General features: G+C 42.8%; 3 protein-coding genes across 3 annotated transcripts; 2 read left to right on the forward strand and 1 right to left on the reverse strand.

The window, feature by feature from the left end:
- Positions 1-349: 349 nt before the first annotated feature.
- On the reverse strand, positions 350-3364 carry LOC140222034 (uncharacterized). Its single transcript, XM_072292055.1, has one exon. The coding sequence runs from the start codon at positions 3168-3170 to the stop codon at positions 801-803; it is 2370 nt and encodes a 789-aa protein (XP_072148156.1). The 5' UTR covers positions 3171-3364; the 3' UTR covers positions 350-800.
- Positions 3365-13407: 10043 nt separating this feature from the next.
- LOC117842218 (thioredoxin H-type 2) lies at positions 13408-14477 on the forward strand. The gene is made up of 4 exons (XM_034722587.2): positions 13408-13502; positions 13597-13661; positions 13764-13892; positions 14001-14477. The coding sequence occupies exons 1-4, from the start codon at positions 13496-13498 to the stop codon at positions 14130-14132; spliced, it is 333 nt and encodes a 110-aa protein (XP_034578478.1). The 5' UTR covers positions 13408-13495; the 3' UTR covers positions 14133-14477.
- A 5478-nt stretch (positions 14478-19955) lies between these two features.
- Positions 19956-22010, forward strand: LOC117842205 (uncharacterized). Its single transcript, XM_034722574.2, has 5 exons — positions 19956-20186; positions 20670-20742; positions 20824-20872; positions 21009-21132; positions 21834-22010. Exons 1-5 carry the CDS (start codon positions 20184-20186, stop codon positions 21876-21878), a joined length of 294 nt encoding a protein of 97 aa, XP_034578465.1. The 5' UTR covers positions 19956-20183; the 3' UTR covers positions 21879-22010.
- Positions 22011-22211: the final 201 nt, after the last annotated feature.

Genomic DNA, 22211 nt, shown 5'->3' on the forward strand with positions numbered 1-22211 from the left:
ACAGGTTTATGACACAAACCGGCAGTGACATATGTCTATCACTACCTGTTAGGAACAGGAACTGGCAGTGATAGGTAGTGACAGACACCCCTACCACTGCTGCTTGTTAACTGCGGGCTCTAAAATCGACACTGATGGTTTTTTACGAACCAGCAGTGATATGGCCAGTCCTATAGTAGTGGAATGGATTGCTACTGAATCACTTTCCCGTTCCAGCCACGTTAGCATTACGTTCTTCTCTTCAGTCTGCTTGGGGATGGGCTTGCTCCCAACACTAGAGAGCTGCCGCACAACAAGCAAACAAGACACAGAGGCATGGATCAAGTGTATCGCACGGGACAAGTACAAGTATATTCACCTCAGGCAGACAAATTAGCACAAGGAGTACAAGCTAGCCAGTAGGCATTGTACATCAGAGCCAGGAGCTCAGCATACTATTGTTTATTATAATTGCAGAAACAAGTTAAATACACTCGGTACAACAGAAGCAGGGGCTCAGCTTACTAAGCCGCGAATTCTATGCTGGCACACACGACAGCACAAAAAACCGGTAGCAGCACACACCTGAATACCAGATTAGCCGCCAAACTAACGAAGCAACACACGGCAGCTGCACCCATGCAGCAGCATCGCGACACGCGACCAAACAAACAAGCAAGCAAACAGGTTTTCGACGACGTAGCAGGGTCCAGACACCAGAGTAGCAGCATGCACGCAACGCATGCTGGACAGTAGAAAACATATGCAGGCAGCAGGGTAAACCAAACAACCACGCAGGCAGTGGAAACATCATCCACGAGTTATCCACGTTTGGACCCCACCCCAAACGATGATCGATCGTATACTAAATCACCAGCCATCGCTCTTTTCTTGAACAACGCACCCTTGGCCTTGCCCTTGGCTTTGCTTTCCAGATCTTTCTCAATTGATTCCTCAGCATCTTCGGTCTTCTCTGCGGGCATCTGAAGCTTGTCGGCTAGGGTGACGGCCCCCTTGAGCGAGAGGATGAGCCAGACGTAGGAAAGGAACTCGCCACCTTCACCCAGGCTCTTGGCATGCAGGTAGCCCCTGCACATGCTGGCAGAGTAGCAGAGCATGCCCAACCACACCTTGTACACGAGTTTCCAGCGCGTCTTCTCGTCCTTTATTGCCAACAACTCATTTGCAAGACTCAATGCATCCTGGATGTGTAATGTTTTCTGGTTTTCTTCTGAGCCATCTGCGCTCCTCCGCTTGGCGGCCTCCGCCAATATGTCGTAGACGAGCTGCTTTCTGTCTATGAGGTTGATCTTAGAGTTACCCTCCTCCTTGGTCATGATGGAGGAGTCGATTTCTTTCATGGCTTCGGTGATGAGATGCTTCCGGCTGCCGGTCAGCAGCATCTCGGGGTTGAAGTTGAGCAGGTGCGCCATGTAGTTGGATATTGCATGTGTGCACTCGATACGAAGATGCAGAGGGTTCCTCGTCGTGCTGGTGGACCGCCGAGCGCACCTACTTGTATAACCACAAATTGTACAACACTCTACTCCAGCTTGGCCATGAGGCGGCGAAGCAATGCTTGCTTGAGCACCTCCAGCTCTGGATGTAGATTCCTCATCAGCCTCCTTCCCGGCCTTGTTCCAGTCGGTGCAGCGGTAGCAGAGATCGGTGGCGATGTGCCAGAGGAGGACACTCCGGTCGAATGCCCCGAGCAGGCTTTTTCGTATCTCTGAGGTGCATAGCATTTGCTGGTCCTCATTAAGAGCCCAGTTGCTCTTGGTTGGCTTGCGCGGGCTTTCCTCCCCAGCTGAGGTCTTTGGGTCTGGAGGTGGCTTCGTGAAGGTCCTGTAACCGGCAAGGTCTCGGCCTCTTATCTTTACCAGATCCGAAATCACCAATCCCGCGACCTTCCTGTACAGCTCGCCGAGATCACGGTTGCAGGAGAAGTACTCCTCCTTGACGCCCGACCACCTGGCGAGCTTGTACATCCACCCAATGTCCTTCTTCCTCTCCCGGAGAACCGTGTCTACGAGGTTGTAGCCGGGTACCGTCTCGCACAGCGACGGGACTTCTGTCATGGACATGAGCAGGTACAGCAGCTGGCGGATGAACACCGCGAGGAAATCCAGCGCGGCGGTGAGGCACAGAAGGATATATGTTATCTTCACATCGGTGCGCTTGTAGGGTTGCTTGTCGCTCGTTGCAAAGAGCACCAGGGCGGCGATGTGCAGCACTGGGACCACCAGCAGATGATAGAGCAGGTACGGAAGAGTGAAGACCACCGAGGCCCGGGTGTAGATGAAGGCGAACGCGCCGCGCAGCCAGCGGCGCAGGCCTCGCTCGGCGGCCGGATCCAGGCCCCCAAGCACATCATCCACGCTGCCAGCTTTTCCTCGCTTCACCAGCTCGTCGGCAGCAGCCGAGATGGACATGTCCGAAACTACCATGAAGACTTTGTCCCCATCCGTCAAGGTGGTCTGCTTTCTGCTATCCTGGCCGCCACCACGTATCGAGAGACTTTCTCGCAGCTTGGTGAAGCTCTCGAACAGGAAGAACTGGTTCAGGCGCTCCCTCCATTCGGAACGTGGCTTTGTTCCTTGTATCACGGAGGACACGTCGGCCAGCCTGTTGATCTTGGCCTTGTTGAGAGCCAGTGGCTTCTCGCTGAAGCTGATGACCCCGATGATGAAGAGCAGCACCGCGGTCGACAGGAGCCTCCAGTCGCCGGAGGCCGGCCACGACTTGTAGAAGGAGTAGAGGGCGACCGCGACCTGGGACACCAGGGTCACGGTGTGCCGCACCCACAGCTCGTTGTCTTCGATGGTGTAGGCGGTGAGCTCCTGCTGCCCGCCGAGGTGGATGAGCAGGATGGGGGCCCACAGGATCTCCAGGATGTTGGATTTCTGCTGCTCGCTCCCAGCAGCCCCAGCACTGGTGCCAGGAGGAGGAGGATAGCCGCCGCTGCTGGCGGCCTTGGCGTGGCGATTGAAGAGGGTGGCGAGCGAGTAGATCGCCAGGGCATCGCTGGACACGAACGCCAGCCAGATGCACGTCCTGATGACGCGCGGGATGGTGTACTTGCGCAGCGGGGCAGCCAGCAGGAGGAACCACTGCAGGCACAGGCTGCCCAGGACGAGGACGCGCAGCTGCCAATCCTCCCACCATCGCACAGCGCTCCACACGTCAAACATCTCTCTCTCTCTCTCTCTCTCTCTCTCTCTCTCTCTCTCTCTCTCTCTCTCTCTCTCTCTCTCTCTCTCTCTCTCTAGTTTGTTTAATTTGACTCAATAGTCACTCAAGGTGTAGTATCGTAGTAGGATTGAGGGCTTGAGGGCTAGGCCTTGCAAGCAACATTGGCGGGCTCTCGTACGTCGGCCTCACAGGCAGCATTGTTAGCCAATATATATACACATATATATCAGAATTTCTTCTTTAAGTAAACTCCACGCAAGACGAACCACGTGAATGACTTTCAACTAAAAGCCACAAGCCATGAGCCTATTTGCATCTGTGAGGTAGCCGGCGCATTTGCCCGGCTAGTATTGATATTATCTTTGCATCTAATTAATATTAAACTTATATTTTTATCACCGTCGCCATCTTTTTATTGCACACTATGCCTAATTACTAAAAATAATTTAAAATTTAGCTATACTAGTGTCATAACGATTAATTGCTGAATCTCATCTAAATACTACTATGAATACAATCATTTTATTTATATTTAATTTATATTACGATGGAATAATGTCCAATTTTTTTATTTATAATAATGAATAAATTCTTAATCTTAATAATGGTAAATTAAGGTAAAAAAATTATAACTGGAAGCAGGACGTTATTCCTCCTAGCAGTTAATACAGGACGCTGTTATAAAGCATGTCCGCACTTGGACGCTCCTCGGACGGTGTCCGGTGGTAGTCCTAGTTGAGCCGGACCATCTTGGTTCCCTATTCCTATTGGTTCCTCCAAAATGTGTTTGCGAGGAAAGGTGATGGCCAACACGCCATGGAGCCGCCGCCGTCTCTGTCCCGTGCGGTGGGTGACCTGCCGCCATCCCCTTGGAGGGACTGTGCCTCGACACACGGCATGGAAAGGGAACACCTCTGCCATGTGCCCTCATGGTAGTCTTGTGGATGCCGCATACACACAAAGGGATTTTCTCAGGAGGAGGAGTAGCCCTCGCCCTCTTGATGTTTATCTTGGCAGACATGGTGTACATGGTATGCTCTATACAGCAACAGAAACTTCAGTGTACTTGATCTTGCTTGCAAGCAGCGAGGTCTCAGTGCAGCATGAAGATGCACTTGTGAAGCAGCAGGATGGTCTTAGTCAAATGCTGTGATTTTGTTTTTTTGCATTGCCTGTCCTGGAGCATGGATATTACTTGTGAGTTAGTATTATTCCCTTCTATAATGCCGTAAACAAAGACCTGGAGTTGAATGTGATTTCCTAACTGTAATAATCAGCTTCTGAGATATGAAAGGGTTGTAATAATTATGCACTCGGTAGAATATTTACTTAGCTAATGTGTGTAAAATTAATCTCGTCCAAAAAGGAGTGTGTAGTATTAGTTGTATGGATGATTTTTATAAGTTCAAAATTTTATTTTCAGAAATTATTCAATACAGATATGGTTCATCAACTCAATTGTAAAGCATGTGCATATGTTTCACACATAGCTGGTGCTGATCGAACGTTAGTTGATTATGAAAAACTGCAGTACATACAGAAAGAGTCGCATGTATGAAAGCCTCGATCAAATGAAGATCCATCTGTTCATTAGATAGCACTAACTACCAAAGAAGTTGTGCATATGTTTCACACATAGCTGAAGCTTTGGATCTCATGTATGATCCAAAGAAGAAGCGGGAACGGCGGAACAGAGTGCAAGGTTGCGATGCCACCGGCTGGAGGCAGACAGACGCTAGAGCAGATGACGTTCTTCACGAAAGCGTCTGTATCTGGACGCTATTGCACGTACTAGGCATCTATTTACTATACTAACTACCATAGATAAAAAAATTGGGAATATTTTTTAGCTTTATTTTTAATTAGTTGTAGGCTGGTAATTTGTACTACATTGCTAAAGAGAATTATAGATTATTTCTTTCATAATGGCATTGGTGGGTGATTTTTATATAGGCATAGGGTTTTTTTTGCTAGTGGTGGGGTAATTTATTTTTTTATTTTTTTCTCTGATTAACATGGGAATTTCTATGTCTTGAGAGAGTGAGAGCTCCTTTTGTTGGCCAAATACTAAGATAATAGAAGATTTCTGAAGTATATAGACAAATACAAAAGTACTCATGCAATATTTTTTTTGCGAATCACTCACAAACGCATGCACACTCGTTCCTACGAACATACGCATGCAAACCTACCCATATGAACGCCGTCGAGAGACTGGCCTGCTGGATCTTGAGATTGACGAAGTTACTATAGGCGTCTCGCTGTATGGACACGTCGCCTTAGTACTGAAAGAATAGTGCCGTTAAATCATACAATAAATTCAGGAAAATACGATCACCCATGCCAAGTCTAGGAACCACGCACTTATGCCCACATGAGTGAATTAATCTTAGAACAGTCTAGGACTTATCCGGATGATTAGGGTTCGCAAGGACCATTCATGGCCTATTAATAGTTGACTAGGGTTCATTACGTTAGGTTATTTTTATCGGTAGCTGAGGTGGGTAGTAGTTTAGATGCAAATTTAGGTGTCACTTTTGATTGTTCTTTATAATGGCGCAAGTAGATAATTTACACAAATATTAGGGGATCACTTTATGTTGTTTTTCATAATAGCTGGCGTGGGTATTTTTAAAAAGGAATGAACCCCATTTGTCGTCCTCTATCAAATCAGGCCAGATGTCTAATTCTTGAGAATTTCTTTCCTAGTGCTTATCCTTCTTTTTTTCTAGCACATCTGGTGATGATTGATGTAAAGGCCTCTAAAGAGTTCTCCGATTAAGGATAGTAAAGTTGAATTGGCATGTATGAAAGAACTTGCATTATGCAGACAAACAAACAGGTACTTCAAGTGTTGGGATTCTGATTGGCGTCATGTTGTCAAAGCCAAAAAAATGTAGATAAAGAAAGATACTTAAAGATAAAGTCGACCTGCCATATTTGGGCACAAACTTTATTACTGCCAAAGCCTCTTAGCATGCCCTTTGCGTGGCCACGACAATATGCAATATCCTCACGGGTTTGCCATGATGATGTCCCATTGTCCCTGCCTTTGCGTGCCATAGCAATATTCTAAGTCCTCGATGCTGCAGCTTTTATCAGATCCTTGGGCCCTCCAAACTTCCAACTTTGATACTATGCAAAAAGAAGATTCCCCATCATATCAAACTTGCGGTACATGCATGGAGTACTAAATGTAAATGAAATCAAAAACTAATTGCACAGTTTTGTTGTACTTGCGAGACGAATCTTTTGAGCCTAATTAGTCAATATTTGGACAATAATTTATAAATACAAACGAAACGCGCGCATTTATGGCAAAATGCCAATTTTACCACTCCCGAATTGGAAACTAAACAAGGCCTTGGTTGAACGCCGTAGAATTTTTGTTTGTACTAGTGCAGCGTACCCATTCACCAGCAAGTACATGGAATCGCGAGAATATGAGCGCATGGCGAATATTGAGATGATTGTTGTATTTAGCCACATAGGGTATCATATAAAGTACATGTTGGCTTGGGTCTTCCGCGATCCTAAAAAAAAAGAGATGAAAATTAATCCTATCTTACAATCAACCGGCGGGATCATATTAAATCATCCTTGCTATAAACTCTAACAGCCATGGCGTCACTGATACAAAAATAACATTATGCTCATTTTGTTTTCAGGACAAGTCAGTTCCTACGTACAACATGCCACTAGGTCAGAAAACGTTTTTGCTGGCAGCTAAAATATGTTTGTGCTGGCGGGTATTGCACCCGCCAGCAACCTTGAGCCAGCACAAATGTTGTATGTGCTGAAGATGGTTCCTATGCTGGCGGGTGCTTACACCACCCGCTAGGAAAGTGCATTTTCACTATCACATAATATATTATTTCCTGTGAATTATTTTTAGCTGTCAAATTGAAATATGTATCTCCAACTACATAACATGACACAACAAACTTGAATAATAAATAATTTATATTATTAAAAATTGCATCGTACATAATAAATAATTCACATTATTAATATCCAACATTTGGAATTAAGCTGTTGCCACGCTAATTAAACTGCTACTATGCCCATCTACGAAGAGGTGTGCACTCGTCCGTCATCAACACGCCTTCCTTATCAAAGTATACTCCATCCTCATGACAAACCTCACGTAGGATGAACCTCGCCATGTCCGTACAAATGTTATCGATTTGTTTGTCTTCGATCTTGGTGTAGTTACCTTTGATGGTAAGCATCTGCAGTTAAACAATAAATGAAGATTAGAATGTATTACCATTAGCTAGTTAGCACATGGCAGTGTATAAGAGATTTACGTCTTCAGGGTTCGTCCGGTACCTCCCATTGTTTCTCATGAACTCGCACACGTAATATACACATAGCATAGAGCCAAGAGGTTGCTTGTGGTACTACAAACAAATAGAAAAATTATACAGTGATTAGTTGTTATTAATGACAAGTCTACAATATATGAAAAAAGCAAGTTTTAATGTTCTTACATATTTATGATATATTATTTTCATAGCTTTCATCCTTTTTGATTGTAGGGCCCGCCTCTTAGTATGTTAAGCTTGTACGCGCTTTGAGGATATAAAGACAAGAGTTAGTAATATAACTTAGGTACATAGAATGTTAACATGCATATAAGTACTGCCAAGGAATGTCTTACTTCTGTATAATGCCTATGAAATTCTTGTACCTATCTGAAAATATTTTGCTGTGAAATGTTGCTTATGCATATAAGTACGACAAGCCTTTTTTTTGCTTTTAATGTGAAAATGTTGCTGCTGGGAAAAAGTTATATGGATAATTTTTCCCCGATTTGCATCTGCACAACTTTTTTGTCCAATTTCATTTTGCGAAGCTCTTTTTCTTGGAAAAGTTTTTTATACAATTGTTTTTGGAAAAGTTTTTTATACAATTGGTTTTGGAAAAGTCATGTGTATAAGTTTGTCATAAAATATGTTTAGCATAACTTTTTGCTACATAATTTTGTTACAGTTATGTTTTGGAAAAGTTATAAGTTTGTTATAAAATACGTTTAGCACAACGTTTTGCTACATAATGTAGTTGGACAAATATTTGTTTGCATGTTTTTGTGATGTATAAATATTTTTTTCATAATATTTTGTTATAATATTTGTGTATAACTTTTGTTTATACAAAATTATGTATATAAATTATGTATATGTTAATTGGGGTTTAGGGGACCATGGGGTTGGAGAAATGGGGGGCAGCGGGTAGGGATGGAATTCGGATCGGATCCGCATAGAATCGAATCCGGATAGCACTTTTTACCCTATTTTAAGTCGAATACGAATACGAATTTGGATGTTCTCGAATACAAATACAAATGAATATCTCGAATTTGGATATCCATCGGATATTTACTCGATTTGAAGATAACATTTACCTATTTTGTTTATTGATGGTTTTTGAATAATAAAATCATTATACAAGTAGACCTAACAAGTGCAAACAAATATAACTCATGAAAATATTACATTAATTAATAATTATTTAAAATAGTGCACTTTATACAAAAAATAGTATATGGATAAATATACATTTCAACAAATATAAACATTTATCGATGAATAATAAAAAATTATAAAAATGTTTTTATTGATAGATAGATAAACTAGAGTATTTAAAAGTAAACTGAATATTCATATATATTTATTACTGAATTTAATGACATTGATCACTAAAATTAGAGATAATTTTTAAATAATTTTATGGATACAATATTGGTAATAATAAAATTAATATCATTAATTATTAGTTATAAAGATAACTTTTGAATAGTTTCAATGATATACTCTCATGTTTAAATTAACATCATTTATCATTAGTTATGGAGATAACTAATAGTTTCATATGGTCGGATACTGATAGTGTTGGATATTGTGGAATACGAATGTAGAATCGGATAGAGAAAATCAAGAAAAATAAATTTGGTTGTATCCATTTTAGTACCACGTTAAAATTCGAATATGAATACGGATATTCATATTGTCGTTTTAGCGGATACGGATGTCGGATAACTAGCGAATACGGATGTCGGATAATTCGGATATCCATTTCCACATTTCCATCCTACCGTGAGTAGGGTGGGGAGCGGTGCGGAAACCACGCGCGAGCCGAAAAGGAAATGGTGTTTGTCGGAGATCGTTGGCTACGAAGCTGGCGCGCGTTGTGATCAGCCGTCAGCGATGCCCCACTTTGTCCCTTCTTGTCGGGATCGGATTCGGAGTGCTCAGCCCCACCGTTTCGGGGGGGGGGGGGAGTGCAGCTGTGCAGGACGCCAGGATAGCCGGAATAAAGCGTCACCAACTTCAGTAAAAACGCGGTGGCCGGGCCGCTGATGAGGAGCTGCAGGTAGGGCCCGTCGGGAATTCTGCGGACCTGTGGCCTTGTGGGGCCACGAGGAAAGCTCCCACTGCGAATCTGCCATCCATTTCCTCCTATCCTCCTCCACGTGCTGAACAAAAGGAATTTTTGTTTGGCCTATCAATTTTACTAGGAGATTATTTTCTTTGTTTTGGTTAGTTTGCAATATATCAAATAAAAGTGAAAAGTTGTGTTTAAAAACTACTAACATGGATTAAGCAATCGGATTAAAACTAAAAGAATGCATAATTGTAGCAAAAAACGTCTGTTAACAAAAAGTAGAGATCAAGTATTTCACAGAATCTCCTTCCATATAGCAAGGTAAAGTTAACTGTGAAAAACTAAACAAACATAATGACTGTAGGCAGCAATTTGTTGCCATGCGGTTAAGTAGCCATAGGGGGCCCAGCAGGTAGTTCATATAGGCCCAGGACTACCCAAAAATTTAGCCCAATTCTTTTCTACTACATGTATATTTCAGAGGCCAGCCCAACAAATAATCCATGCCTCTTACATCTGTATGAGAAATAAATAATCTTGCCTTCCTGGTTACCTTTCTTTGGCATGCGTCCTGTGTGTGAAAAACAGACTACATCGTAATAAGCTGTGCAAATCCTTCGCTTAAAATAACACGTGGGAAATAAATAGTCAATCCACGGCAGCAACAATTTGTATATGATACTTATCTTAAGTTCAAACTTTTTATATTGTAATTTATGCAACTTTGAAACTTAGTTGTTGAATTTAATGTATTATTAGGAGACATTTTAAATGCATTATCATACTTTTGGTTATTTTTTATTTGTGTTATTCGAGAATTTTGTATTCGTGTTACCGAATTGACGAATTGTGTTTTGGTTTATACCGAATTGCATATTAGATTTCATTTTTTTGTTAGGCCTACCCAAAGTTCAAATCCTGAGTCCGCCTTTGTAAGTAGCCTTATCGCAAGCTACGAGCATAGCTATGACAGGATGAGATAATGGGCATGTTCGCTCCAGCTTATTCAGCCGGCTTATCAGCCACCAAACAGTGTTTTCCTCTTACAACAAATCAGCCGTTTCAGCTTTTCAGCCGGCTTATAAGCTGAAGCGAACAGGCCAAATGTGGTCAGAGACTAAAGGGCCGCAGTGATTGATGGTAGTTAGGTCGGGGAGGTGTGATGGGAAGGCCGTCGTGTGGGGACAGGTCGAGCGTAAAAGGCTCGGGCACTCCGGCGCAAGTAGGGGATCAGATGCACTGAAGGTTGATAGGAAGGATGGAATAAATTGAGTCCTTGCCAAGTAATCCACTTGTCATGTCAAGTTTTAGACCATGCACCAGTATTTTAACTTGCCAAGTAATCCACTTGTCATGTCAAGTTTTAGACCATGCACCAGTGTTTTAAATAGTGGGCTATAACGAAGTTATAGCGGCATTGTAGCAGTTTCAGAAAGGTACCACTATGTTAACTACAATAGAAATATTAGGATATAGCAGTATTTTTAGCAACCGCCACTGAATCTCATAGCCGGTGATTTAAAATATTGGTGTGCATGTAGTCTAAAGTTTTCTTAGAAATGTTTGATTTGAAAACTGTAATTTAAATTCGGCCTTAGAATTATTGTTTATCCTCTCATATTTCCCGCGGCAATGCACGGGCCTTTTCCTAGTAGTTGAAAAAAAAAGTAAATAAAGAATCTGTACGCTATAAGTTTTGCTAAGGAAGAATATTATTTTTTATTCAGCATAAAACTTTATAATTCTGACAAAAGGAAGTGTGAGTGGAATCGGAATCGTTAAAGGTGACGTCCCCCTGCTGATAAGCATCGTTTCCTTTAGTTCTCTTTTCACGACGTCCACTGCTTAATATTCTTTGCGTACAATTTGATCTAGCCAAGTTCGATTTTTTTCATTCGTTTTATGAAATAGAAATATATAAGATTCAATATGATGAGCATCTGGGCTCCATAGGATTATGAGGTTTCGTCGATGAATAGAAAGGTGCCCATCTTTTACAACTTTTAAGGATAAGCCCCCAAGGATTTGTAGAAGTATCCGTGTATATATATTACTTATAATGCCGTGGGAAATAAAATGAAACAACAGCTTTGTTATTAGAAACTTTACATTGTAGAAAGTAGTGATAATAAAAGACTGAAGACAAAGATGCATCTTGAATGTGCACACATTTGCCTTTTTCCTGCTATTTTCTGCGAGGACGCCCTTTGCACATTGCTGACACAAGAATGTGTCAAACCAAACTGAGCACGTGTGCAACCCGCCCTGGCACATCTCAAATGTAATAACTTACATAATATATTGCCATCGAGTGGTAATATAATTTAAAATGAATTTATTAGTGTCATTCGTACATGATTCGTTAAAGGAATATTTTTCATGGTTGCCAAATTATATTATTATATATATATATATATATCGCTCATATACGCATGTATACTTAATATATACGGTGCCACACCATATATATGTTTATTCTGAATTAGTTTTTTAATCTATTAAACAAGCATAAAAGTGGGTAATTTCGAAATATATATAGCTATACCTTTTTGTTACTAAGTTTTTTTTTATAATAGAACATGTTGGTAATTTAGATGTTGATTCAAGGAGACATTTTAGTTTACTTTTAACAGTGGCAGAGGTCAGCAATTTACATGCAAAACGTAAGGGGTTGCATAACTTAATTGTTATAATGCAAACATGGATGTTTTTAGGTAGGGAGTTATTTTGGACTAACTTTCATAATGACAGATTTAGGTAATTTAGATCCAAATTTAGGAAGTTATTTTTTTCATAAGGAAAAAATCTATTTTACTCCCCTCACCTATTTACTTTGTCCACTTGATCCCTAAGCAAAATTTAGGCTCATTTTACTCCCTCAAACTATTTCATTTGGTCCAATCTACTCCCTAATTAGATTTCTCTTTTTTGTTTCTTCGCGTACAAATTGAATTTTAATTTCAGATTTTATCAGTTGACTTATAACATGATGCTCCATGTTAAAAAAATATATTAGAATTTTTCATGATTACTTTTCGTACAGTTTTGCGTATCTAAGATCAATTTCGTATTAAATATTCCTAACCTATGATGAAAATAACCATGGAAAATTCTTAGTATAATTTTCTAACATAAATATCATGTTTTGTATATGCCCATAAAATTTGAACTCAAAATTCAACTCATACATGAAGAAACAACAAGGAGAAATCTAATTAGGGAGTAGATTGGATCAAATGAAATAGTTCAGGGAGCAAAGTAAGCCAAAACTTTATTTCAAGGGATTAAGCGGACAAAGTGGGTAGGTGAGAGGAGTAAAATTGACTTTTTCCTTTTTGTAATGATAGCTGTGGGTAATTTTTTCGAAAATGTAATAGATCCCATGCCTATTATTGGTAGAGGCTACTAGATGGATGGTTGGATGTTTATGATTTCTTAAGTAATTTCTAGGATTTATCTTTTAGCATTTTCCATGAGGATTAAGGTGGAGGCTTCGTTAAGAACTTCTAATTAGTAGTAGTAGTAACATTGCCAAAATAAATTGGATTCTTCTTCTTATATCTCGAGAATAATATGAGTCTTAGCAAATCATAACAAAATAACATGACTGGCCGGGAAAAGAGATAGAAGGAAAACAAAGCACAACACTATCAAAACCCTGAAATAAATGGCAAGGAGAAACATCCGCCCAATCACATTCGTAACCCAGGCTGGAAACCCGGGCAAAATTAATTATTTGCTCGAACCTGCACATGTTTGAAACCTTGGAGGGTCTCACGCGCAAAAGTGGCGAGCATCTATTCCTTCTCATCCATACGGCCCGTGCACAGTGCACAAGGAGGCTTCTGCTCCAGCTATATATTTGCCATCACGCAGCCTAGAGCCCTTCCTCCACCCAGGAGCCCACGTAGTGATCGAAAGCAAGTAAAAAGAGAAGATGGCCGGTAACACCACTTCTTTGCATCATCCTTCTTTTCTGCCATAATACATGCTGTGTCTAATTTGTACTGGCTTCCTTTTTGTTGATGGAATACTTAGGCGTTGTGACCATCACTACTACTACACAATTGGAAAGAGAACTGAGTAGAAACCCCAACAAGCTGGTACGTATCAAGCTTTTCTCTCGAGTTTTTTTTCTTACTTTTATGTAAAATTTCTCTATCTCTGTCTCTCTAATTTCCCTATCTCCCTCCCAACTTCAAAAGATTGTGCTGGAGTTCATGGCGCCGTGGTCCGAGCCAAGCAAGGTCATGAAGATCCCGTATAGGCAAATCGCCGGCAATAGTTCTAAAGACAAAGTCAACTTCTACACGCTCAACGTCGACAAGTTCAGAGTATGTACTGTATGGATGGTGCCGAGCTAGCAGCGTCGGCAAATCATTAACTCGATCGTTGGATGATTTCGGCGCCGCCGTCCTGATTCCTGATGCATATGAGTGCAGGATTTGGCGGAGGAAGTTGGTGTGGAGGCGCTGCCGACGTACGTTCTGGTCAAGGATGAGGACGTGAAGGACATGATCGTTGGCATGAAGCGGCAGGAGCTCGAGAAGGCCATAGGAGACTGGAGCAAGTGATCCGATCATCCATGCATGCGTCGATCGAGAACGGGAAAAGAATTGAATGATCCATAAGTAACCCCACTACTGTCCCATGCATGTATTGTATACGTATATTCAAACTCGTGTGCATGTACACATCCTAGCTCATCAGCCGCCGTAGCAGCTAGTTAGGGTGCATTATTGTACGTATGGATCGATTGTCCCATGTTTGATTTCCTAAACTTCCGTGGTCAGAAGGAATATGTATACTGGTTTCAAACAGTTTGCAATAAATAAATGTCGTCGCAGCAGGGGCGGATCTAGGGTCCGGGCTGCTCGGGCTGCAGCCCGGGGCGAGATCATGGAATCCCTTTTAACATATGTGCTATTTCGCCTAACAAAATGAGGCTTAGGAGACAAAATTAGACTGTTTTAGGTGTGATTCAATAGCTCAGCCCGAGGCGCAGCCCGGATCCGCCCCTCGCAGCCAACCTGCCCTGGTCAGAAGGAAAAACAGAACAGTGGCGCACGAACTCACAAATAGTGCTTGGATTAGAGCCCTTCGCGGCAGAATCACAACATCCATGGAAATTGAGGAGTTCGTCTCCCTATGGATCCATGCCTACAGGAGGTCCACCTCCAACCACACGCTGATGCGATTGCGGAAGTAGACGCGCGATGGAAGGTATTCCGCCAAATCAGCCTACCGTGCACAATTCATCGGATCCTATAGACGATTTACAAGACAAATATCATTCGGAAGGCACATGTAGAAAACAAATGCGAACTGTTTGCCAAAACAAAATCCTCACTGCGGATAACTGGGCGCTAGCTTCGGGGTTGGCCACACCAAAACTCTTGTGTCCTCTGCAATGGCCCGATATGATGTAAACATGTCAGCACTTACGCTTGCTCTGCCCCTTCGTCATCTTGGTTTGGAACCAGGTGGCTGCTTGGGAACGTTACACCATCCTGCAACGTGGGTCGGGCCTTCGGACTTCGATAGTATTATGGGTTGGTGGGAGGCTGTTGTGAGCTCGATTCCAAAGTAGCAGCGTCGCGCTTTCAATGGAATGTCTATCTACATTATGTGGAGTCTATGGAAGGAATGAAATTGCAGAATTTTCGACAACAAATACTCCACAGCCCAGCAAGTGGCTGAGGGAGCAAAGGAAAGCATCCATGAGTACACGAGGGCAAATTGTCAACCCACATAACTTCCCGGTGCACGACTGTGTGAGTAGGGACCCGTAGAGATCAGGGGTCCTTGTTTGTAAGCGGGAGAGCGGCCAGGGGGCCTTGTATGTTTTTCCTTACCTTAGAGCCAGTTACTTACACCACTCTTTCTCCCAGAGCTCCTGCCAATTACATTAAAAAAAAACGCCTTCAAGTTCAACCTGCGCGCCGCCTCTTCTTGCTCATATCATCATCTTGCTCGTCAGCGGCGGGCATCGTGAAGCGACAGCATGGGCAAACCCTGTTGCCAAGAAGCCTCTTGAAGATGCAGCTCTGATGGAAAGAGTGGGAGCAAGGCATCATCCTGACCTTGTCTCCTTCGTGGAAGCGCTGGCCGCACACCGCGCAGCCCTGCTCCGCCGCCGTCTCGCTGAACTTCGGCACGGGTAGAGCCAGGATGGCCTTGCTCGAGGCCAGCTCTTCGAAGAAGCGTTTGGCCGTGAACATACCCGCCGCCATGTCCACCATGTCGTCCAGAATCGCTCGAGCCAGGACAGCAGATGCACCCGGGTTGCTCGATGAGATGATCAAATTCATTACCTTAAGCTGTGAAGCATATCGAAGGACGGTGCTGGCGATGGTCTCTTCAATCTGCCCAACTCTGTAGTCACTGAGACTGAACATGTGAGTTGACACCAGGCATGTTCTCCAAAGAACCAAAATAATATCATTAACTATCACGCCAGTTTCTTCCGACAATGACGCATCATCAACTCTTTACATTAAACGACCAGTGTAAGTAAAAGCAGGTCAAATGAAATAACTAAAATGTCCACAAAAGAGATGTTGAAAATAGCAATGCATACTTGAGAAATTTCTAGAAGAATGGTAGGGATGCATGAGCTATATTTGCCATGCATGAGGATAAGATCATGGTAAAGAAAAGAAAAGTGTGGATGCTAGATATTTTAACATGGCAGGAGATATATAGATATGGATCGGATAAGCATGCAAGAAAATTCTAAAATTAGATATTTTATTTAGAAGAGTGTGTAAGTTGCCACATGGCAACACCACATGAATCATGGAGCCCTATAAATATGGGTGCCCTCCACCTCCAAGAGATCAAGCCAAGTATAGTGGCATATGAGTTTAGTGTAGTGTTGACATGGTGGGTCTTCCATTGAGTCCTAGTTAGGACTAAAAGTGTGGTACAAAACTAGGAATAACCATCCATAGAAGTGTAAGAGTGAGTCTTGGTACACCAAGCTGTAGCAAATGTGTGTAGAGAGTTGACCTGCCATGTAAGTGTTAGAGCGAAGATCTCTTTAAATTAGTGCGAGTGTAAGGTCCATCTAACTAGCGGTGTCAAACTAAGTTGGGAACCACTTTTTGAAAAGTCGGTGTCCAGTTTAGAGGCATCAATTTCTCAACAATATGTAGTGTACAAACTATTTTAGAAAGTAAAAGGAAAAAAGAAATGCTCCTAGTAATTATTCAAGTCAGAACATATTTAGATTGATATAAAAAAAGATATGAGATAAAATGATTAGTGTTTTCAACTAAAGCAAACATACGCACATGATATATGAGGAATGAAAATCAATTCCATACAAATTTAAGCCATATCTATACCTATCATTAAAGCAAGCAACGTCTCTACCAGGGCTTTTGGTACATCGCCCTAATTTTGCAAAAAAAACTCTGACGTTTCGTGAAATCAACCCGCAGTCCAATTCTAAGTATAGGGGAGCTCGGTTGGAAAAATAGGAAAGCTAGGGGGTTAAAGGGGAAAGAGCTAAAGGGAGGATGGTTCGGATTTTTCAACCATCATGGATATTTTGCGAAAAAATCTCTCAAATTTTTAGTAATCAACCCGCAGTCCATGTCGTACTGTTTGGGCTTATATTTTCTGCTGAGAGAACAAATCGTTTTCTTTCTTGCCGTTCTCGCTCATAGATCGCCCCGACTGCATAGGCGACCGGGTCAGCGCCGGCCCACCCCTCCGGCCGGCTTGCCAGCGGCGCGCTCGTCGACCTCGACATCCGCAACCACCTCCCCGTTCTCCTCCCCTCCGCTAGGCTTATCCCCGGTCTCACAGCGACGGGCGCCCTCCCCGCAGATCCCCGCTCCCTTCTACATCTGGCCCAGGCAATCGGCCCTGCAGGCTGTCCATCGCCGCTTGCCCTGGTTCTCCCGCTGGGCACAACTCATGGCCGCCGCACGCCGCCATCCCGAGGTCTTGATTGTCCAGTGGGAGGAGCTATTCACCGAACCACCACCGTGGACGGAAGAGGGAGAGGCCACAGGCGCGACAGGTCCATCTTCTGCACGCGGATGACGCGGCCTCAGGAATCAGGATATGGCCTGCTTGGCACCAGCGGTGGCGTGCTGGGCGCCGGGGACGCCTCCGCTGCCACTGCAGGGCGGGGAGGAGGCTTGGAAGCTTCTCGAGCCGGAGTAGGGGAATGGGACAGCAGAGGCGGCACCTTCACTTTGTTCTGCTGCCAGATGAAGCAGCAGATAAGCTGCACATGTGACATGTCCTCGTTAGTTTTTTCAAGTACGATTTCTTCCCTGATGTTTTCTCTCTTTTCCTTTAAGCATGGTTTTATTCTCTGCTACGGAGCATTAATTGACGAGCCATCTGGGAAGAATGTTTGGCAGCGTTTGTTAATCAAAAAGCAGTGAACCACAAGCGTTTCACTAATGTGATTAGTTCAATGAGCCAAAGAAGAAAAACAGAGATTCATTCAATTCTCTTCCTTTCTACCTGTGTCTAAATTAATTGACCAAGGCCACATTACTGAGCAGTGTGATACATACAGGAACCTGAAATGGCTTGGGTATCACCGAAGTTGTGTGTTTGTGAATCACTCAATTGAGTTTGGGAATTAGAGAACATGCCCATGTTGTGAATCATTGAACTGTGATGTGTTTTTGTGAATTGCTGAATTGAGTTTGGAAGTTGCAGAAATGATCAAGACAGGTCTATCCCTAAAATACATCAGGATTTACACCTAATGGTGTCAACCCACAAGGAAATCCAATGCAGGTTTCTGTAGTACCGGTATTAGCAATTATCATTATGAAATTAAAAGAGGTCCATCATATTGGTCATTGTGTTGAAATGAAGAGAGTTATAAAAGGGAGGATTACAAGGCATGTGCATATTTTTTTTCATTAAAGGAGTTTTTTTCCTGTTTAACTGGTTGGTCATATAATATCGTTCTCAGCAATTTTCTACTGTAGTAAGTGTTGGTTAGAGATTTCCTTGTCTAACATCAGAACATAATTTTTTTGAGGATTGAGAATAGCAATCGCCGATCTGAATTTGTCTTAAGATGTGTGACATTCATACTTGCTTCGTGCAAGCATCTGGAGGACTGCTCCATTACCTGAAACCGCAAGAACCTCTAAATGTGTTCAAATTCTTAATGACCTAAGTGATATTCAATAAATATCAACCCGTAGCAACGCACGGGTTTATTTCCTAGTTTTATTTATATTGTAAATTTGATAACAAATAAGAGATATGGTACAACTGTCTGCTAGGTGCCATTGGGACAGTGAGAAAGGTGACGGAAGTTGATGTTGCTCAGCTCCAAGTGATGGGTGTAGCAGAGGGCCCACAAAGCTCTCCTAGCAGCACCGCTGATGGAGGTGGCGTAGGTAGCGTGGGGGGAGTCGTGTGCCGAGCGAGTCCTCGTGCCTTTGGAAGTCTCCAAACATTCCCGGATGTGGATCCGGGTGATGAAGTAGTCGCCAGCGTGGAGTTGGAGATGCGCTGGGTGATGTAGAGAGGCTTCACACGGGAACGGTGAATCGCGCGCGGGAACGGTGAATCACGCGGGGGAAAGCAGGCTAGGGGGCGGATTGGGGGTGGAGGAAAGTCCCGCATATTTGCATGGCGCAGGGGAAGATTTTCGCGTCGCGAAAATATTTGGGGAGGTTTGGGGGAACTGTTGGAGTTGTTTTTTCATTTTCCTCTAAAGAAGATATTAAGGGTAAGATTAGCAGTCTTTTGGAGTTGCTACTATACAATAAGCTTCAACAAGATAAGAGATTAGCATCAACTTACCTTATGTAGCCTCCAACTTCGAAAAAACAAAGTTGAAAACTTTTCTCCACATTTTTTGTTTTTTTTTATTTTCAGGCAGCACCTCCCTGACCAAACTGGATGTTGTTAGGTTGGCTATTTTGTCATCCATTTTCGAGGCGGGTCGCTCCGTGACTCGCCGCTGGAGAAGCAGGGCGGCGCTAAAAAAAGTATTTCAGGTGTCACCCGCCCTGAAAATAGAAGGTGGCGTTTGGTTCCCTTTGCTTATTTTTAGCACATGTCACATCGAATGTTTAGATACTAATTAGGAGTATTAAACGTAGACTATTTACAAAACTCATTACACATATGGAGGCTAAACGGCGAGACAAATCTATTAAGCTTAATTAATCCATCATTAGCAAATGTTTACTGTAGCAACACATTGTTAAATCATGGACTAATTAGGCTTAATAGATTTGTCTCACCGTTTAGCCTCCACTTATGTAATGGATTTTGTAAATAGTCTATATTTAATAATCTAAACATTCGATATGACGAGTGCTAAAAATAAGAAGAGTCACCGAACCAAGGCCGAAATAGCCTCCAAGGTGTGCTTCTCTGGGGGCGAGCCTAACCCTTGGTAGGAGTGGGTGACCTTTCCACCGCACCTACGCAAAAAATCGGACCGAAGAGAAGGAAGACGAGCAATAAGCAGCGGCTGTCCAGGCCAGAGCCCAGAGATACTCAGATCCTGCCGACACTTCGTCGTCAAGCTCTCGCCATCTCCCCCCTTCCTTCGTTCCTTCCTCCGCCGACCTCGAGGGAACCTGCAAGTCCTCGCCCGAGCTTCTCCCGGATCTGCCCTCGGAATGGTACGCCCTCCTCGTTGGCCTCTGCATCCAGCCCCTTCCCTCCTCTGCTCCCTCCCTGCATTCGCTGCTGTTCTTGGACCAGCAGACAGCTTGTGCTATTAGCCGTCGCGAAAATCAAGCCAGATTTGCATTCCCACTGGCCACTTGGGTCAAGCACTTTGGTTGTGGTGAGCTTTTCTTTAGCCTTTCAGAGGACAGGTAGCTTTGGATTTAATCATCTCTGTACCCAATGTGGGAGGATGGATTGGTTATTGACATCAATTGTTCTGCTTGCAGTCTGATTTCCTCTAGATTGTACTAGTTTCATCTTAAATTTTTAGAACCAGGATAAACACAGCTCTCATTTTTCACTGTAAAGAAGTAATAACAACTGAAAGGACAGGTACCTTCAGTTTATTTGTGAGCATGGTTTAAATAAAAGGGAAACCTAACCCACGACTCTGCTTAAGCCTTATATGCTACGTTTGCCTTCCGACATTACAGGATAGGGAAGCCAAGAAAGAAGCCTTCAGGAAGTATCTTGAATCCAGTGGTGTGCTAGATACCCTCACCAAAGGTTTGTGTTCGACCCGTTATGTACATCTGTAAAATCCATGGTTTTGTGACTGGCTAGTTACATCTTCTTGCCGTCTTGCAGTTCTTGTTGCCTTGTACGAGGAGAACGATAAGCCTTCGTCGGCAGTCGAGTAAGTTGGCTTCTGTCATGTATATTTACTTGTGACTGTGAGATTGTCTCTGCTTGTTTCATTAATAAAATGACAATCTTGGTTCAGTGATCCTTAACATTTTTCCTGTAGTTTCTAACATGCTTGCATATCCTAGGTTTGTTCAGCAAAAACTGGGTGGCCCATCAATTTCTGACTATGAAAAGCTGAAGGCAGAGAAGTTGGATTTGCAATTGAAGTATAATGAGCTTTTAGATACCCACAAGGAAACATGCAGACAGGTATAATATGTACTATGTTGGCAATGTGCGCTACTCTATCTGCTTACATGGCATTCCAATTTTCCCATGTTCAGCAGCATTTGTTGTTACAACTTTCATGTACATGTTTTCGTATGCAAATATAGAATGCCACAGAAATGTCATGTCTGATTAAGAAGTATTTGTTGTATTATATTAAAGATTACTGCTTCTTTGAAGTGATTGCACTTGTTTGATGTTGAAACTCTTGCATCCCAACAATGCACTTATTGCAAAACTTTTATCCCGACCTTAAGTACTGGTAATGTTCTGAATTCCACCAGCCTGCATAACGGTCAGTTGTACCCAACTGGATACATTCGATGTAGAAATACCAACACACCAATACTTTTCATTTCATTGCGATGATTAGGTGAAAAACACTTTGTCCTGAATGGCCATGTTTCTCTCGTGCTTGTGCCTTTTTTTAATTAAAATTTTCTGTTGGACTGAAAGTTCGGTAAAGCGTGTGGCAAGGAGTTGATATATAATACTGTGGCTTTGTGAGTTGAAGTTACCATATTTGTGCTGTTTCCTCATGACAGCTAGCATCTTGAACTTGCAAAGACTGTCTTTCGTTTATGATTTTGGAGTTTTGTTTTGAAGTCGAAGCAAAAAATTACTAATGATTTCACCGTAAATGGAACTGGCATTGATTAGTTAATCTCTATATCATTTTGCAGCTGGAGGAACTTAAGAATATGAAGTATGGTGCACCCTGGAACTGAAACGATGGGTGTTGACATTGTAAATGTGTCGTGAAGCATGTACTTTTATGCCTGTCTGAAGCATTGCCGAGCTGTGTACAATCAAAACATCTATTGATAAATTCATCTCCACTCCGGTACCCCATTTTACTACTCTTGATTCCTTTTTGATATGAAGAAAGCATCCAACCCACTCCAAGACATCAGCAATCATCGGTGCAGGATCAAAACTTCTTCTCTTTGGTGTTCCCGGCGTGATGGGCCGAAGTGGGCCCCCCCAAAGGCCCCGCTTTGGGTCCTGTCCCGGTTCCTGCTGGCACATCGAGCTTCATCATCCCGCTTCGCGTGGTGAGG

The sequence above is a fragment of the Setaria viridis genome, chromosome 2 (genome assembly GCF_005286985.2).
Source record: "Setaria viridis chromosome 2, Setaria_viridis_v4.0, whole genome shotgun sequence".
Classification (NCBI taxonomy): Eukaryota; Viridiplantae; Streptophyta; class Magnoliopsida; order Poales; family Poaceae; genus Setaria; species Setaria viridis.

Excerpts from the sequence above, each read along its gene's own strand:
- LOC117842205 (XM_034722574.2), top strand. Across the intron at positions 20,743-20,823 it reads GCTAGATACCCTCACCAAAG|TTCTTGTTGCCTTGTACGAG; the intron begins GTTTGTGTTCGA and ends GCCGTCTTGCAG. Across the intron at positions 21,133-21,833 it reads ACAAGGAAACATGCAGACAG|CTGGAGGAACTTAAGAATAT; the intron begins GTATAATATGTA and ends ATCATTTTGCAG.
- LOC117842218 (XM_034722587.2), top strand. Across the intron at positions 13,662-13,763 it reads GTAGAAACCCCAACAAGCTG|ATTGTGCTGGAGTTCATGGC; the intron begins GTACGTATCAAG and ends CAACTTCAAAAG. Across the intron at positions 13,893-14,000 it reads TCAACGTCGACAAGTTCAGA|GATTTGGCGGAGGAAGTTGG; the intron begins GTATGTACTGTA and ends ATATGAGTGCAG.
- LOC140222034 (XM_072292055.1), bottom strand. The coding sequence starts at position 3,170 with ATGTTTGACGTGTGGAGCGCTGTGCGATGGTGGGAGGATTGGCAGCTG.